Below are 19,981 nucleotides of genomic sequence, written 5' to 3' on the forward strand. Positions count from 1 at the left end.
TTCTTTCAGTGAATGGCCTATTTTTTTAGTTTAACGGTTAATCGATTACTAAATCAATTATTTCAATAATTAGTCCTATTTGAAACTCTTCTTGTTTTCATTTGTATTGTTTTGATGTTCAGGTGTGGTGCAGATAAAATGTGAAAACGTATCTTGAAAATACTTGGGTAAAATTCCCAAACTCTGTAAAGAAAGCTTTGAAAGATCAGCTTTATGTTGTAATCCATCCTTATTTTCGTCCCTGCAGCCCATCCAGCCGGCCATCCTCCCGCTAAGCATCCCCCTGACACCTGACCTCTCCCCCATGTCTCCTTCCTTCCTCCCCTTCAAAACGACGGAGTTGAAGTCGGAACGCGGCGACTCGGCGGCTCCTCCCTCTCCCAGCGTTCTCATCCCAGCTCTCCCTCATTTCGTCACTGGCTCGCTGAGCGGCTTCAGCCCCATCAAAGGCGTGTGCCCTCTGGACGTCTTCAGGAGTCAAATCAGCCTCCAGAGGGGCCCCGATAGCCCCGCCCTGACCCCCCAGGACCCGGCACAGCTCCACCCGGCCATCTTCACCCTCCAGCCCAAAGGAGGGAGCCCGGACACGCCCCACCCCAGCTCGGAGCAGCTGCAGCCTCAGCTGCACCAGCTCCACCAGCACCACTGCTCTGGCTGCGGCTCAGACGACGGGGGTCAGCGCGGAGCGTCCAGGAGCCGGCCACCGCTGCCTCCACTCCGCGTCCTGCCTCTCAACCTGGACTGCAGTGTTCAGGTGAGGAAGGTGATGCGGGCTCACCTGGACTCATCTCAGCTGCAGACCTTCACCCGCCGGCTGTCGGAGGCGCTGTCGCAGGACCTGAGCGCCAAGCCGCCCTGTTCCCCCATTACCCCACCGCCAGAGCAGGCGCTGCCCCTCAACCTCAGCAAACGATTACCACCCAAACGGCCCAGCGCCGAAGGCCACGAGCAGAGTCCGCAGGCAGTCAACAGAAACTTGGATCCATCGTACTCCAAGAGACCACGCAGTGGCCCCCAGGAGCAAGCGCAGGATTTCAGCCTCAGGGGCCGCTCCAGCTCCTTGGCAGTGTCCGGCATTCAGAGCGTGGAGGGGAGGGGCCAGGAGGAGCCAGCAGACCTGAGCTCCCCAAGCCGCATCCGGGCCTTCCTACTCGGACTTCCACCCTTCCAGGTGAAACTGGAGGAAGACATGAACGGGACGAGGTTTGTGAAAATTCCTCCTCCAACCGAAACCAAAAGGACTGAAGTCGGAGATGGAGATGCAAAGATGGAGGCAAAGAAGCAGGAGGAGCCGATGGGGAAGGAGCAACTGGAGCGAGATCCGACCCGGTGTTCCGGTCCCTTGTCGGAAGCCAGCCCTTCCGACACGGACACACACTGTTTTTAGTGCTTTTTTTCCATAAATCAGGATCACTTCGGAGACTTGTCTGCGCCGGGTGTTTGCTTCTTTAATGACGTTTATTTCGCTACATTTCCGTTTTCTCTGGAGGAACGTCATCAAACAGAATCATGACAATCTCAGCTGAGTTTCCGTTGAAACAAAAACGGGAGATGATTTTCTTTTTTTTCCTGAACACTGCCATAACCCTTGGAAATACTATACACTTCTCTCCTCTACGTTCTGATGAAACTAAAACGGATCCACAACAGTTAGAACAAGATATCATGTTTGGGTGATCATGACTCCTCCCACAGCATCCCTGGTGTCATCCGCTAGTCCCGTTTTTAAATTGTTCTCCTCGTCCGTAGGGAGAGACTTATTTTCTGATAGTGTTTAAATGTAATCTAGGGCTCAAAATGAAAAGTTGTCTTCACAATGTATCCAGTGAAAGTGAAGCGTTTTAGTCCTGCTCGTTAGTTGATGTAAACGTACACAAATGTGCCTTAAAAGGCCGGCGACCCGCGCCATTCCCGGCTTCACCTGCATCCACGGAGATACCTTGATGTTTCAACAGCACACCCATCGACCAGGTTCGCCATCGTGTCGGCTTGCTCTCACCTTCGTCCCTGTTCAGGTTCTTAGATCCCAGATGCAGCTCCAACAGTCTAAACTACCTCAGGTTCTTCATTTCTCTCTCCTCCCCCCCCTTTTTTTTAACCGTATTTGAGGATTATAAAACTATCTCAACGTGTTTGAGATGAAAGCATGCTCAGAATGGTCCACATCTGTAGCTTCCTTCTTCTTCAGCAGTTAAGAGGCTCCTGCCAACAGTAAGTTTGAAATCAAAACAAATCTTGTATCTGCAGCTTCAGAGTGAGCAACTCCTGCCTCCATATTGGGATTCATGCACTGTATAGGTGCGTCTCGATAACTTAGAAAATCACCAAGGAGTCTGTTTTGATTCATAAATTCAGCTCAGAAAGTTGAACTCATGGTTGTGGAGTAGCAGATTTTCCTAGTACTAAACTTTCTTTTTAGATTCTTTGCTATAGCACTCTCTGGACAGACAAGTTCTGTAGCAATAACCTTTTCTTGCCTCCATAATGTTTATGTACTAAAATATATTTTTATTGGTTTTCATTACCTGTAAGCTATAATTACCAAAAGCAGAAATAAATGCTTAAAATAAATCTCTTTTTGTAATGAATCCATGAAATTTCTGCAGTTTCACTTTATGGACTGAATTGTTAACTTGAATTCTCACTATAAATTTCTTTAGATGCACCTGTGATTCCAGGAAATTCATGTCGGTTAAAGCCTTTTGTTAGAAATGAGAAACTAAAATTTAATCTTGCATCAAAAAAATATGTTGCTTTTCTTGCTCTTAAACATCAAGGTATCTCTTTAACTTACTTTCCTGTTTGCTTTGACACCACATATGCTGGTTCAGATTTGCACACCTACTGTACTCCTTTTGCTTTTTTTCATATTTAAGCCAGTTATAATTTACTGTCTCTCATTTCTTAGCGTTTGTATTTGACTCAAACTAATAGGTGCTGTTTTTTCCTAGTTATGTAGCTCATGACCACATTGGTTTTTGACTTGTTTCAAGGCTCAGAATGTTGTCAAGCTGCAAGTCAGAAAGTTTTTAATAGGTGGAAAAATTCACATTGATTTGTCCACAGAGAAAATATTTTAAAGAAATATTTTAAAAGATGAAAAAATTAGCTTATTAGTAATTATTTTTTATCAGATTTGTTTGACTGTTGGTTCCATGTTCAGCACAAATAGTTGTGAATGACTGCATGAAAAAACAATGTGTACTCAGTATATGGGCAGATGCACCAAAGTGCTCCACAAGACTCCTATATAATTCTGTTATTGATAGTATTTTTACAATTTTACTTCCTTCATTTGTTTTTCTTCTTTATTTTAAAATAATTATTGGGCAAAAAAAATAACTACAAATGTCAAATATTCTTTATCACAGTAATGTTTTTCACAACATTACTGCTTCAGACAGTAGTCTGACAGTAGTCTGAAGCAGAGCCAGACTACTGTCTGGCTCTGCTTCATCACATCAGTAAACCTATATTTATTGGTCCCAGAGAGCTTTAAAGGAGCGCGTTTGTAGAACAAATAATGTGGACAGTGGTGCTCACTGAAGAGCTTATCACATTTTAAAATGAAAGAAGGATAAAAATAATTTTGGTCCTCCACAAAGCTGCTGTTCAGAAGCTGCTAACAACCGGCACTGACATGAAATGATGCTCTTTGGTGTTAGCGTTAGGAACATTTTAAGCTGGTTACCATATTTTTTGTATTCCATGAAAGTTTTGACATATAAACTGTCATTGGAAGAAATATTGCTACCCTACATCATTTAGTTTAGTATGATGGTTAGGTGAACATGCTAATATCTTAACGCATCAGATAAATGACTTGTCAGATTTTAAAAATAGCTGTTTGGGTCAATCATGTTTTTTAGACCGTCTTAATTTTTGTATGTTATATACATATTCCCATTAAGTAATAAAGGTTTTGTTAATTACTGATACAACAGGCATAATTTTGCCTGCTAGCCTTGTTGACAGCTTGAGTCATTTTAGCGTTTGATAGAGATTTACCCGACATTATTAGGTTATGATTAATTCATGGGCGCCAAACCTTCTTGGCTTTGCTGGACTGTTTGTTGTTCTAAACAGTTTTATCACACTGCAGCATGTTTCAAACTCGTGTCTCGTGGGCTAAGTCCAGCCTACTGTAGCTGTTTTGGTGGCCCACTAGACTCCAGAAATAGAACTTCAAGAAAGCAGTTGTGTGATTATTTCATAAGTTTGTTTGTATACTGTCAAACATCAATGTAAAAGAAAATATATATATATATATATATATATATATATATATATATATATATATATATATAAAGAAGTACTCAGCGAATGCAGAGAAAGCTATATTATTTTAAAAGTTGAATAGAGTTTTATCAAATCAGCCCTTTGATAAAATGTATGACCTTGATGAGTTTCAAACATCTGTACTGCAGGTAATAACGGACAGTGGAACATTTCTTAGCTTAACATGCTAGCTTGCCATGCTTTGATTTACCTTTAACCCAAAATCTGCTATGTGGGGATTCTAGTTCACTTTGTTTGTATAAATAAAAATTTTTGACTACTCATCTGTAAAACACTTCAAAGTTGCTGCTACTAGAATGGTGATGATTTTAACTTAGCATGCTGACATATAGAGCTTTATTGCAGTTACTTTTCCAAAGATTCTATATTTAACAGTATTTTTTGACAGTAGTTCCTAGCAATCAATTGTCTTTTTTGACTTAAGTCAGTTTAGACCAAATTGTTCGTACGCCAAGATGCTAACGGTGAACTTTTTTTTTTTGAGTTGCAATTGCTTTAATTACACAAAACTTTTAAAAACTCTCTGCTTTGTTCAGGCAACACTGTTTTAAGATCTCCTGTTTATCATCAGTGTGACGGTAGAGAGTTGATTTTACAGTTCATTTTGTGTAGAGCACCTTTAATGTGCATTTGCCAAACAAATGCATAACCTCAAACTGATCCTTGTTCTAATAACCTCAGCTTTTAAAATTGAGTTTCCAAACCTGTTCCTTTAAAGTTGGTCTGGGTCTGATCACTCTTCTGGTTCCTCCCAGGTGAAACGCAGCTCCACTGGACTAGTTTAGACCCACCTGAACATTGGCTTCAGTTCTTTTGCTCCTTTTTTGTTGATGTATTGAATAATAATGACATGCCACTCATTATTTTATTTTATTTTATTCTCTTTTTTTTCCAGCTTCTTAAACTAGTATAACTTTGTTTCTTTGTTTGGATATTTAAGCTTAGTCTAGCTAGTTTTTTTTTTCTTTGATAGGTTTCACAATGTTTACAGTTTCTTATGCATGTTATACAAATTTCTTACAGTGTTTTGCACACTACTCCAGAATCAGTCTTGAACGGCACTGCTCATTCATGTAAAGTACTTATAAGTGCCTGATACATACATTTGGAGTTTGTTTGTAAGCAAATGAAAGTTAAATGAGCTCATTAGCCTTCATGCCATCGACTTGTACAAGGGGTCCCTGTGTAGGTGAGTTTTGTTGAACTTTATGGCCTTTGCGGGTTTTTGTAAATTCTCGTGTTGAGGATTTGATGAGAAGACCCGCGACACCAGAATGACGCTCAGCTCCGTGTGTTGGATTGAACTGGACCTACAAGATTTAAGAAAAGGGACAGCAAACGGTCGGTTGGACATTCATGATGATAAAAGATCAAAATAAAGGTGCTACATGTCACATTTTTACGTCTTTGAATTGTTGAATTAATTTGACTGTTCTGCAGCTTCCTAAAATGTCCTAAACGCTTCTCAGTTTTCATATCTGAATAGTTGCCTTTTGTCCTCTTATGTAGTTTATTGATTTATTTATGAAGAAAAGTTTCTGGATAACCAAAACGACCATTGATCGCTTCATAGAAATTTGATTTTTGGGACAGTTTTGAACTTGCGGGTTTGTGAAAAATTCAGTTAATGCTTCAGATTTTGAGATGAAAATATGTGGAGCTAAAAAGTCTTACCTTTTCTCTATTAAATATACATTTTCATTATTTTTTTTCTAAAGTCATTTTAAATCGATTTCTCTTTATACTCTGATATATTAACAGAATTGATTCAGTAGTTATAAAAACCCTCATAAAGTAACATAGTTTCATGGTTGGATGTAGTTTTTTTATTTGGTTGTTTTTAATTCTGGTTATTTCTAGGGCTGTAGTGATACAGTAATCTTACGATATGATACAATACACGATATTCTGTCCACGATATGATATATATTGCGATATTCATCAAACGATACAATTCAATACAATACACTTTTGCGATTTTCTGAAAGATTTTAGAGGGACAGAGTGATTTTGGTGATATTTTGTGACTGTTATAGAGTTGGATTGAATTACTGAACTGAAAACTGATTAAAACACCAACCTGGCTCTGGTTGGACATGGACACAGACTTAAAGTCGACAGCTGGACAAAAAGAATCAAAGAAGTGGTGAGAAAACATGTTTCTTTTAATTGAAACAGTACAAACTGTAGCTAATATGGATTTATAAAGTAAATAAAGTGCACCAAGTACCCTGCTCTGAATAGTTTGATACCTTTTTAACCTTGACACTTAACATCTGAAGGAATCACTCTAAGCCTCATGACCTAATCACTCTCCCAGTGAAGCAAGCAGTGAGTGAGCAAGATGACAGTTGGATGTTACGATACTTGCGGATGAATATCGATTTTTTTCTAGGAAAGAAAATATCGACATATATCGCGATATCGATATTATCCTACAGCCCTAGTTATTTCCCCTAAAATTTGCCTCGTAATGACATAAAAGATGTCAAAAGGGTTTTGTAATCCAAATAACCTTGTTTAAGCAAAAATAAAATGCTAGTTCGAAACACATTAAGCTTTAATTTATGCAATAAGCACAAATTGTTGTGTACCAGTATATAACTGATTATTTGAGTGGAAAATTTGAACTTAGATTATTTTAATATTGATAAATGCAAAATGGTTTGTCTGAAATGAATCGAAATTCGGTCTAAAATGAAGAAGTGTGTTTGACTGAAATCGAAAATAATGTTCCCTCTCTCTTCACCATAAGCTTTCAGGACTGTCTTGAATAGCAAACATCCCAAATGTCCATTTTATACAACTGTAGCTTAAATCAACCAAATACAGATGGTGAAAAATGCTCCATGTGGCACCTTTACAAACTGGATGTTGCACACTTAGGAATGTCTTTCTGAGATCTCTTTTATAAGAATTAAAGAAGAAAATATTTTATTTCCTGCTTCTATTTACGCACAGCTAGTCTGTAAAATAAAACCGTCTTTTCCATGAATGTTTCCAGAGTGAGCTCTGCTGGACTGTTGTATCCCGAGTTTTACCCAAGACCATGGCAGTGTTCCACAAGGCGCTGGATTGGAACCAGAACATTCTTGCTTGATTAAGAATATGTTTTATTTTGGTTGTTACTGATTTACAGCACATGGTCTGTTTTTGTTTTTCTCCGTTTTAATTTTTTTTATCCTCCTTATTTTAATGGTAAACGGCTTTCAGTGTCAGGTACCATTCCATTTTAACACTGTATATTTATATTAAAAGTAACCTGTTAATAAATTCTGAGTTCAAGGTTTTATTTCTTTTCTTAGAAATTAAAAATGTCTGGTAGAGCTCCATTTTGAAAGTTAGGGGATCCGTTTTTTAGAAATTAAGAACATTTTCTAAAATTATTCAAGATTAGTCATAATTTTCATTTTCTCTGAAATATATATCTTCAGAGACATCTTCAGCTGTTTTATTTAATATTTTATATTCTTGTTTTTTCAGTGTAATGTAGAATTCTTTCTTCTGTTGGCTGTCAAGCGATTTGTTTTTCTAATTTCTGATCTAAATCACAATTTAAGAAACGGCTATATTCAGTAAATTAGAATATTATTGGAAAAAAAATAGTTTATTTGAGTAACTTGCTTCCCAAAGTGAAACGTTATATAGATTAATTCCTCACAGATGGTTTTCTAAACCTTAATTATGATGATTTTTGTAGTTGGTTAGTGAAGATGAGACATTTAACATCAGAATTTTACATCTGACCAATAAACTATTATTGGTCAGGAGTTTAACATCTGATTTATCCGATTTCAATGTTGTTTTCAAAAGATGCTGTTAATTTGACAAACAAGACTCATTAGATTAAAACAAACATATGCATCAAATTTGTGGTCCTTAAAATTTAAAACTTCTTTAATAATATACATTTTTAGTGTTTTTTTACTTTTTGTAATACCTTGTTTCAAAGTTCTGGTACTGTTCTAGTGTTTCTACATCCTGAAAAGCCCAGAAAGTTTCTCTAAAGTGTGATTCCCTGAAATACTCACTAGATGGAAACAAATCTATGATGAAACATCTGGTTTGTTTCATTCGGTTTGTTTTGTGGAGTGTTTGAGATTTTATTATTCTAAAATAATATTAATCATTTCCTCCACCAATAAACATTTTAAGAGATACAACTCCAGTCTCCAATCTTATTTTATTTATTGTTCTTTTGATTAACTTCGAGCCTTTTAAGTTTTGTCTTTAGTGGAATGCTGACATTTGATGAAATCATAGAAGTTATAGATATTTTCTGAGATGTGAGCTCAGGAGGAACTTCACACATTCCTTCCCTGCAGGACTCATAAAGGCAGCGCTGGAAAAACATTCAGAGAGCAAACTTTCACATTGTGGAGAAAATAATGAACACATTCCTCACTCTGCAGTAGGAGCTTTGTTAGCAGCGCCATGTTAAAGGTTGAGTTTAGGTTGCACACATTTTTCTTTTTTTGTCATGGGAGAGTTGGGACTTTAAAGCTGCAGGTTTCAAACCTCACAACATGGAATCTGATTCCTGAAGGTGGGATCATAATGTTTTAACCAAATTTCATGATATTAATTTTATCTTAAAGGGAATCTATTATGCAACATTGAGATTTTATATGTTTTTGTACTTCCATGTGGGTTTCGACTGCATCTGAAAAAAAAAAAAAAAACACCCACCCATTTTATCGGTAAGTTATTAGTTTTTGGTGTCTAGAAAATTAGCCGTTTCAATAATCTTCTGAATATAACGTCACAAATCAGCAGACACTGCCTTCCATAGCAACCCTAGGGATGCCTGCCTTGATTGGTCAGCTGGTTTTACTGCTGTGTGTTTTGTTGTTGACCATCCAGAAACCACTTCCTCCTTCATTCATTTGATTGAGATGTGTTGGAGCAGAATCTCCATAAAGTTTGTTAGCAGAAGAAAGCTTGGAGGCTCTAATGTCCTGGTAGACAGTTGTATTGACTATAAATTATAGAAAACCCAGTGGAACAGAACCAGCAGACTACATGGCAACCCAAACCGTCACTGGTTTATCATGTTCTTGAAGTCATGTTCAAGCAACATGACTTCTCCCCGCTCTTCCTCCAGATTGTGGACCTTGATTTTCAGATGAAATACAAACTTTACTTTCATCTGAACAGAGGCCTTTGGACCACTGAGCTACAATCCAGTTCTTGGTCTTCTCAGCCTCAGATGTTTGTAACTGAAAGGCACGGTAAGACGAACAATGTCTCACAGCTGCAGCTCATCACCCAACTGCATCTACAGCTGCATTTCCTTTACAAATGTGAGCAAAACTTTGTCAATATTCTGCAAATGTCAAACAAGTACAAATTCACTATTGCAGTGTTTCCATTAAGCAAATTTATTTTCATAATTCCAACTTGAGCAATTATAAGATCAATGGAAATGCAGCTAGCGCTAGCTTTTTTATCTGCAGTCAATGCTTTGTGAACTTCACTAGATGTTTGACTCTGCTCCACATCCCTCCCGTGGTGTTGAATATTGCTGTTATGCGCACCTTTTTTCTGCCAAACATTTTTTCTCCTTCCACTAAACTTTCATTATTTGTGTTTGGAAAAGCCACTTTCTTTTGCAGTTGGCTTCTCAGACTTACTCTTCTTGTAGGCCTTCTTGTACCGAACTGCGTATCGGTGTATAAATGTGTGAGGGTTTGTGAGTTCAAATGGGTGAATGTGACTCTAGTGTAAAGCGCTTTGAGTAGTCAAAATGATTGGAAAAGCGCTACATATGTTCAGTCCATTTAGGCAGTCGTCCCCATTATTGGATCTATATCCAATAATATAGAGGGTTATATCAGGGTCTATACCCTGATATAACTGAAATAAATACAGTTTCTCTATCAACTCTTTATTTTTTCTTGTAAAGTTTGAAATTATCACAAAAAATGCTTCTTATTACTTTGAGTAATCTATATGAAGGTCTGACTTTGTGAATAGAATTTAAAGAATTAAACATTGAACTGTGTTTTTTGTGTGTGTGTGGTAGTTTTTTTTTCTTTTTCTTTCTTTTTTTTTTGAAAGTATGAAACCCTTAACAACATTAATGGGCTGTTGAGACAAAAATCATGTTTTCCATCATTTTTAAATCCAGAGACATGCTACAACTTTGCAGTTTGAAAGCCTTTACATTTCTTAGTTATTAGGTCCAGGTTTATCCAAACCCAAAAAGGCAATAAATGTTACAGAAAGTAAAACAAAGACACATACACTAGAAGATAAAATCAGTTCTAAAACAAAATGAGGGATTGTACAGTGTGCCAAAACATCAAATATCAGACTAGGCAAGATGGTGGCAGTGCAGTCTATTACATCAACCAGCATTTACCACTAACATTAGTGTGCAGTTGAAACTGTCTCAGATTCTCCTTTTTGTTGTTAGAAATCTACAGGAATAAAATTTTAAAGCCCATGGATCAGATGGAGACATGAGCTGCTAATCCCCACTTTGTTTTTCTCCCACAGTTTTTATCTCCTAATCTGGTTTCACATCCATCTCCACACCCACATCTGTTCTTGACTGGAAACATTAAAGCGTGTTTTTACCTTGTTGAGGGATAAACCTGCTTCACATTAGTAGGTTTAAAACATGGGGATCTGTTTTATCTGTTGAGACAAAATGTTTGGAGACTAACCAGGTTAAATCGAAACAAAGAATATCTCTGAGTCTAAAGCTTTTATCTAAGACCTCAAAGAACATAGATGAACACATCAATATTATAAATATGCTGAAGCTGCGGAAGTAAGCTTCTGGTTTGTCCATCTGACTCCTTCATCAGTCTTCTCTTTGCTGAAGAGAACTGTGGATTTTTTTTGGAAGTCAGACTCATGAGTTCAATTTTAAAACTCGGAGAAAAAGATATAATCTTAATCTTTGGGAACAATTAAAAAAGGCAGAATTTAAAGCAATAAAACACAAATGTTCTGTCAGTGCAATTTGACTGAAACTAATAAAAAAAGATTATAATTGAGTTAATGTTGGATGATTTTTTTCTTTTTTCCAAAGAACAGTTAAAATTAACAGTGATGGTAATAATTCAAAATAAGCTATAACGCACAAAATACATAAATAAATCTTACTGCCAATATGGCTCAAATTTGATTTAATAAATTAAATATTTTCATGGTGAAAATGAGGAAATACAGTGAAAATGAGGAAATTGGAATTGATTTTGTAATGGAGTATCAGCTGCACTAAACTAAACCCCATCTGTAGATTTAAAAGCATTATGACTGGCCTAGTTTGCATGTTTCACTAACATTGTTGCTTTTGACCATAAAATTGTGCAAATTGGAATTACAATATTTGCTTACCGTAAAAATGGCAATTAAAAAAAAAAATCATGTCCTTTCTTATTGATTTTAAACTGTGACAAAATTATTATATTTTGCAAAACTGCAATGAAAACTTTTTATTCATTTGTTTTTTTGCATCACACGAGTCTCGTGATCAACAGTTGGTGTTTCTACTGGCAGAGATGAGGAAGACAGCGACAGGAAATGGAAGGAGGAGGACAGGAGCGTTAAAAAACGCCTCATCACATCAACAAACTTATTCATATCATTTTTAATTGCATTTCTCATGTAATATAAACTGCAATTGCAACATAGTTTTTTCAATATTAGCATAATATTGTCAAAATTTTGTGCACTTTTATAATGGAAACTCAGCTAATGTCAAACAAAAACTTGAAACAAACTGTAATCCAGAAAACACCAGAAAGCTGGCTGTGTTCAGGTTGATGAACAGCATTTTTCCAGTAACTGTTACCAGGCTGACGATGTAGCAAGTGTGTAAGTCTCACTTTTTTATACATAATCACTCTATGTGAAGAAGCTGTGAAAATATTATTCAGACTGCAAATCCAGGCTATTTGCTGTCAACCGAGGACCTAAAATGCAAAATCTGTAAATGGAAACATTTTCTTACTCCACTTGCATCAGTGGCTGTGGACTCCCTGCTCAAGCTAGCTGCCATAACAATGGCACATGCTTTGTCCTCTTCTACCACCTTTCAGTACTTTCTTCCCTTAAATCAAAGATTCCAGTTTTATAATCCTGGAGAGAATGTGCTTTCCAACATTGTGCTTGTTTCTTTTTACCCATTTACTTTCACATTCAGTTCTCTGCATAGCAAAACTGCTTACTTCACCCATTTTTGGTCATCAGCAATAGACATTCAGTCACAGGTCCATTGTCATGTATTTACATTACATTTTTTACATTGCCTACCTAGAAAACATGACTTTTGCTCAAACCCTGTTATCAAAAATGAGTTTGGATAATTACAGAAAAATATCTACAATCAACAACCTATTGAAGTTATTTGTCTGCTTGAAGCATGCAAACAAAATACAAAGTACAAATTAAAAATCTAAAATGTTGAAAGAAAGAGCAGGTGAAAAAAAAATCTACTGTGGTAATATCATGCTAGGTTTAAGTTTAAAGTTTAAGACCTCTCCTGTCACAGATCAATAAAAAAACAGTAACGGTGACCAGTTGGTAAATCATTTGTAGAATAAAGCAGATCTCCAATGACCTAACAGTCCAGGAATTCCCCTTGCAGCCCGTCTCTTTGGGCTTTTGTGAGCGATGGTCTGAAATTAGGTTCTTTTCTCTCCGTTTCCCATAAAAGTTGACATTTAGGAAGGTTTTCTTTTTTTTTTTCTTCTGTTGGTTGCCATAGCAACCAGCCCACCACGGGGTCACCCTTAGTGTTTGTCTCTCCGGCCCGCCAGCTGGCACGGAGCCCACATACCTTCCCTTCGGTTCTCAGAGCTTGGAGGATAATGGAGCAGGGTAGTTGGTTCTGATGGGCTTTTTAATTGGCACAAATGGCAGTGGTGTGCAAAATGAAACTTTTTAACCCTCTGATGCGTGAGTGACTGACTATACAGTCTTCCATGAGTGGGTCCTTTTTGTCCTGGGTTACAATCAATGTGTTTTTATGCTACTTTTGTCAGTTTGATTCAAAATAATGTTTTGTATAATACTTTCAACTGTGTTTTATTTCACACAAGAGTTATTTCATGTTTGAAATATTTTCGTTTTTCACTTTTTTAAATGTTTTTAGAACAATTTGTAGAACATTTCTGACAATTTGAGGAATATTTTTAAAACAAAATGACAACAGCAGCAATTTTACAACAACAATGATGAAATGTCAATAATGGACCATGTTAACATCCATTATGTGTGTGTGGGCATGGGAGGTCGTTGCAAAAGAACATGTTTCTTGAAACTAGCTAGCTAACCAAGCTATTCTCTATTCTATTCTCTATTCTATTATCCTATGAGTATCACGCATGTGAGTGTGTGTATGTGTGTGATTCATCCATCCATCCATCCATCCATCCATCCATCCATCCATCCATCCATCCATCCATCCATCCATCCATCCATCCATCTTCCGTTTATCCGGGATCAGGTTGCGGGGTCAGCAGCCTACTAAGTAAGGAGGCTCAGAGTTCGCTTTCCCCAGCCACTTGTTCCAGCTCCTCTGGGGGATCCCATGGCATTCCCAGACCAGCTGAGAAACATCGTCAGCATGTCCTGGGTCTTCCCCGGGGCCTCCTCCTGGTGGGACATGCCCAGAACACCTCACCACAGAGGCGTCCAGGAGGCATCCTGACCAGATGCCGAGTCACCTCAACTGGCTCCTCTCGACATGAAGGAGCACAGGTGTTCTGTCTATCTGTCATACCTCGTCAATCCAGCATACCTCGTGGTAATACGCACATCGATGTTACGTTTCTTATAAATCCGTCATACCTGTAGAAGTTTCATTTTGTGTGTTTTATTTCTCTGAAATTTATGGTAAATAAAAACAATTAAAATAAGAAAAATCTAGTTATTTCCACGCAGTGTCCAGAAAGAGGTGTTGTTCTGCTTGTTGCCTAACAGCTTTGGTCAGCATCCAGCGTTATTCATGCTTTTTTTTTTTAGGACATATTCCATGCAGTTTTCTAAAGAAATATTGAAATATTAAAAAGGTAGATTAGCTATAGGGACAAAAAATCCCGCAGGAGACCAAATTTGTAGTCAAACAGTATTTGTTGTAATAGTGACGTTAAACGGGACTGTCTTGTTTACAGTATGGTAACGATATTGGAAACAGCAAAAGTTATTTTGTTAATATGTTTGATTAACATAGCATCTTAATTAAATAAAATTTACCGTAAACGTCTGAAAAACATAACACACAGGTATGACGGATTTATAAGAAATCTGCTGAGTAAACAGTATGTGACGTAACATCGATGTGCGCATGCGCATTACCATAAGGTATGCTGGATTGACAGATAGTCAGAACACCGGCTCTACTCTGAATCTCTCCTGGATATCTGACCTTCTCACCCTATCTCTAAGCGAGACCCCAGACACCCTACAGGGAAAACTAATTTTGGCCGCTTGTATCCGTGACCTCGTTCTTTCGGTCATGACCCAAAGCTCATGACCATAGATGACAGTAGGAACTTAGATCAACCGCTAAATCAAGAGCTTCGCTTTTTGGCTCAGCTCTCTCTTCACCACGACGGATCAGTACAGCGCCTGCTTCACTGCAGACGCTGCACCGATCCGCCTGTCGATCTTCTGCTCCATTTTTCCCTCATTGGTGAACAAGATCCTGAGATACTTGAACTCCTCCACTTGGGGCAGGACATCCTCCCCGACCCAAAGAAGGCACTCTATACTTTTCTGGCTCATTTATTTATGCATTTATTTCTATAGCTATGACTTTTTATTTTATTTATTGAGATGATAAAAGAAAGAACCTTGAACACATTGATCAACAGGTTTTGCATGTCATTCAAAACACTCTCTCTCTTGGTTTTCTCATCCAGGGTGTCAGACACACACACACAGATACACACACAAATAATACACATGCACAATAAAGTATAGGTGGTAATGTTAGCTAGTTGGTTAGATAACTAGTGTTGGCTAACTTTGAAGAAGGCTAATATGTTGATTTGTGACAATAACGCTGTCACAGTACTCATGATTGACACACAAACACATTTGTGAGATAAAAAATAAAGATAATACTTATATGTAAGAGTTCTTGCTGTGTAAAATAATATTATTCAGGGGTGACACTTAGGTCTCAGTGTGTTTGGTTCACAAAAAATGTTTTCCTGACAGTCGCAGTTGGTAAGAAACAAAGATTCCCATTAAATTCCATAAGAAATGAATGCGGGTCATTTTGGACCCACTCACAGAAGAATGGGGTAGTAACATAAAACATGCTATTTCTTAAAATGTATAAAAGGTAAATTAAAAAAATTTAATTGCATGATATCAGTAACATGTTTCTTGAGGAATACCTGGAATATGAAGTGATGAAAACTTTTCATTACAAAGATATTGCAAAAAGATGACCTCACCAGGTTCAAAAGGACCCACTTATGCATCAGAGGGTTAAATAATTCATCTTTTTCTCTTCCTGTAACTTTTACCCCTTCAAGGTTTCTAGCACAACAAATTATATTTATGCAGAGAATGGTTCCCTGAATCTAAAGAGATATTTCATCATGGACGTTTTGGATTTGTGTGAATGTGCAGCTCCATCATTTCTCCTTAATATGAAATTCCCTAATATAATGTGTAAGGATTCAGTTATATCAGATAATTATTTCTCTTAACAGCTTTTCTTGCCCCACTTTAAGTAAGAAGCCGGTAAATTATGTTGTTTCACATTCACAATTCCTGAATTGTATTTATCATGTTACCAATATAAATATTTTAAGCAGACATTATTCTAGATGCTAACTCTGCACATTCTGCTAGTAACCTGTGGCTGTTTAGACTCCACTGTGACACCTAAAAACTTTAGCAAAAAACTATGAAGAATTTTTAAAAAGTAACAGTTATAAATAAATGGAGATCAGCAGATTTTTCAACTGGTAGTGTTAGAAATATATTTGGTAAAATATATTTTTTTTCTGTCTTTAGGTGTCCTTTTTAAAATTTATGAAATAGAAAAGTTAAAATAAAGAAAATATATTCATTTCTTTATATCAGGGGTGTCCAAACTTTTTGCAAAGGGGGCCAGATTTGGTGTGTTAAAAATGTAGGGGGCTGACCTTGGCGGACGTTCTTTACATAGAACAGCAATATAATTAAACAAATTTCAGCAAGCCATTCTGTGTTTTACATTTGCTTTTTCATTTTAATTTCAGCGATCTTAAGCATGTCTTTAGGTTCATTTGAAACATGCATATCATATGCAATTGAATATTCGCTTAACTTCACTTTTCACTTTTTTCTAACGGTTAAACAGAAGTAATTGTACTCTTGTGTGCAAATTACATTTGAAACATAAACAAATATCTCACCATGGCAGTTCAATATTTACAGAATTTTTAAATAAAATAACAGAAAAATGAGCAAGTAATAGTCATGTCAACAAGTGCAGGGCTCATTTGAAATATGACATATTAGTAACTATAAATGTTAATTAGATTTTTAAAAGTTTATTATTCTGGAGTGAAAACTGAAAACTTGTATGAATTCATGGCTTATTTTGATCTTAAAAAACAAAAACAAAATTTATTCATAAACTTATTGTAAATGACTAATGACTAGTCTGCATTAATGTGATACTGAGATCTGGACTACAGCACATAGGACAGGTCTGGCTCAAAGGCAGCGGTAATGATGTGCAAGATGTCTCGTAAGTGAGAGTCCGTTATTTAAGTTCCCAACCAAGAATGTCTTTTAACACAAATACGTCGACTAGGGTTGCAACCCGTCCCGTATTTGACTGTTAAATGTAGCGCCCCGAATTGAACCGAAACGTGATTTGTTCCGTATTCTAGAAATGTGTAAGGGTAATAACAAAGACATGGTCCCCGAGTAATTTATATAGTAGGCTGCCCCAGTCATTGTTTCACTCACGGTGTTGCGATATTGCGTCCAACCTCCCCCACCCCCTGCCGCCCCCCCATGAGGCTAGGACGACGAATCCCTTATTTTGATTTCTGACAGGTGGCAACCCTAACGTCGACCCAAACAGGCTTAGCATTTTCTTACCAAACCAAATCTCTCGAAACCTGGCCTTATCCAGCTGTCGGTAAAAGTTCGCGAGAGAAAGCTGCTGGTGCCGACCGCGGCTCTCTGCGTCACTCTGACGCAGAGAGCCGTCAGAGTGACGCAGCTGCAAATGGTCCATTTGCAGCTGGACCATTTGAGCTCCAGCTGCAAATGGTCTGAGTCATAGGGCTGCTGCCCTCTAGTGGGTAAATGAGGAACAGCATTTAGAGTGTAAGCTACGCCCTATGCAGGTAACAGTACTGCTGCCCAATGTATTAATTCTACGTGCGGGCCAGGCGTTATTGATTTTATGACAGAGGCTGCGGGCCAGACGTTACTGATTTTATGACAGAGGCTGCGGGCCGGATGAAATTTGACCACGGGCCGCATTTGGCCCCCGGGCCGGACTTTGGACATGCCTGCTTTATATGGAAAACATTGTCTCAACAATAAAGTTGATTTTCTCTTAAAAAAATCCTTAACAATATTGTAAAAGATTGCTATTTTTGAAAGGTTATGTAGTTTTTGTAGCTTCTGTTTAGCTGTTCTGAAGGCAAAATATTGTAAAGGTGGTAAATTGTGCCAGCCAATCCCAAGGAAGTGGGATTTTGGCAAAGACTTAAACTGAAAGAAGTTGATGGCCGAGTATCATTTCTCAAGTTATTTTTGCTGCAAATTCAGCTAACTTACTCGCACTAATTAGCATAACAATAGCACCCTTCTGTCAATGTTGTCACATTAAAAGTATTACTTACATGCTGATAACATTAGCATGTTAAATAAACTCAGCATACTGTCATTAGTGTTTAGAACACTAGAGCCATAGTTAGCATTATAATTGTAGTTAGCATGAGTATGCTAACGTCAAGGACTGGATCACAGCTGTGATTTTTCAGTATTGGCTCTTGTTTCAACACCTGTTCAAGTCATCTCAGATATTTTTCCAAAATTAAGATTTTGTTTTTCTCTGTTTTAACCTTCAGTTGCAAAATTGTGAATGTTTCTGATCCTGTGCCAGCCAATCAGAAAGAAGTGGGCTTTTTAGCAAAGGCTGGGCTTAAACCAAACAAGGTTGCTAGAATAGTATCTGTGAGGATTTGTTTTTTTCTGTGTGTTAATTTAGGTTTCTTTGTTCTGTTGAGTCTCCATGTTGTCCTGTCTACCCCTTAGTTGGTTACACCTGTTCCTTGTTTCCCCTGATTGTCTCCCTGTGTATTTAAACCCACCTGTGTCTCTTGTTTCCTTGTCAGGTCCTTGTCTATGCTACCGTCTTGTGTTTCCAGTAGCTACCAGCTCTGAGCTGTTAGCCTTCTGCTTGTCTGTGCTGCCTGGATTTTGGATTATTGTATATATCTTCATTAAACCATAATTTCTCTCACCATAACCTGAGTCCACTATGTCTACCTCACCACTTCGCCACTGCACTTTGACAGTATCGTTTCTCCAGATTTCTCTGTTGCAAGTTAAGCTAAATTAATTGGGTAATTTTGCTTAACTTGTGCAAAATTACCCAAATTTTGAAAGTTAAGCAAAATTAACTTGCAAAATTAAAATAAAGCACAGACTATATAAAAACATGATTGAAGTGATTCTCGTCTTGCAAAGCATCACCAGTGAATGAACAATGTTGCCCGCAGAAAGAATAAAGAATTGTGCAGTCATTACTTCTGGATGGTTGCAATATAATGTCCATATTAATGGAAATCCTACTAAAAGCATTTTGTCAGGCTAATTTCTTTACTTTTCTAGCCCCCTGTTTCCTCCACAGACTGCAAGTATCTCTGCTGAGGCTGAATAATGTTGGAGGAAACATTCACAACATTAAGATTGTTCTTGTCCTTTTACTAGCAGACCACTAAAGCAGCAGGTGATTGAAAAGGTTCAAAAGGCTTTCAATGAGGGTCGCAATAAGCTGATCCTCTGCTGTCCTTTGACAATAATCTGTTTTTAGATTAAACTTTATCTGATAGATTAAACAGTATCTTTGATAATCATCAAAGATACTTGTAGGAGTTCACAGTTTCAACCTGTGATTTCTGCTCTGATTTGTTTCTGTGATTGTGTCTAAAATCTGAATGATTTGTTTCAGACACTGAGGTCCAGGAAGTTAACATCAAATCTTATAAGCCTTAAAATGACTGTATATCAAAATGTCACAGCTTTATAAAATTTGTATGAATGTTAGGTGCATTATAAAGCATGCAGCAGCTGAAAATGCTACAGTAGATTTGAGCTTATTTTGGAGAATCTTAATTGGAGCTGAAACAATGAATTGTGATTAATCGATTAATGAAATGATTGTGAATGAATTAAGTGGTCAATTAAAGGCCTTTTGCTGAACGAAGAGTAGTAATTAAGCCAAAACAGTACAAAATATAAATTTTGCATTCAAGATAAACAGCATTTGACTGTGAATATGTGAACCCAGAACTCATCAAGTGGAATAGTTTCAGATTCACCTGGTTCAAATTCAGAATTTGGTTCTGTATATTCTTTATATATCCACAGTTTTTTTTATATTTTTTTAACTTAGCTGGAGATGCATCCTTTGTAACAAGTGATCAAGCATTCATTGAAGCAAAGTTATGTTGTTGCATTTCAGGCTATAGGA

The 19,981-nt window shown here is 37.4% G+C and overlaps 1 protein-coding gene across 2 annotated transcripts in view; it reads left to right on the forward strand.

Annotated features, from left to right (window-relative positions):
- Positions 1-4,255, forward strand: part of LOC106963257 (AT-rich interactive domain-containing protein 5B) — a 22,619-nt gene extending 18,364 nt beyond the window's left edge. For both annotated transcript variants that reach the window (XM_015058072.1, XM_015058073.1), the window contains exon 9: positions 248-4,255. In XM_015058072.1, coding sequence (XP_014913558.1) covers positions 248-1,387 — 1,140 coding nt within the window. In that variant the 3' untranslated portion in view covers positions 1,388-4,255. The remainder of the gene's footprint in view (positions 1-247) is intronic.
- The last annotated feature ends 15,726 nt before the right edge of the window (positions 4,256-19,981 follow it).

This window comes from Poecilia latipinna, unplaced genomic scaffold, assembly GCF_001443285.1.
Source record: "Poecilia latipinna isolate Pla-1442-1.1 unplaced genomic scaffold, P_latipinna-1.0 Scaffold1514, whole genome shotgun sequence".
Taxonomy (NCBI): Eukaryota; Metazoa; Chordata; class Actinopteri; order Cyprinodontiformes; family Poeciliidae; genus Poecilia; species Poecilia latipinna.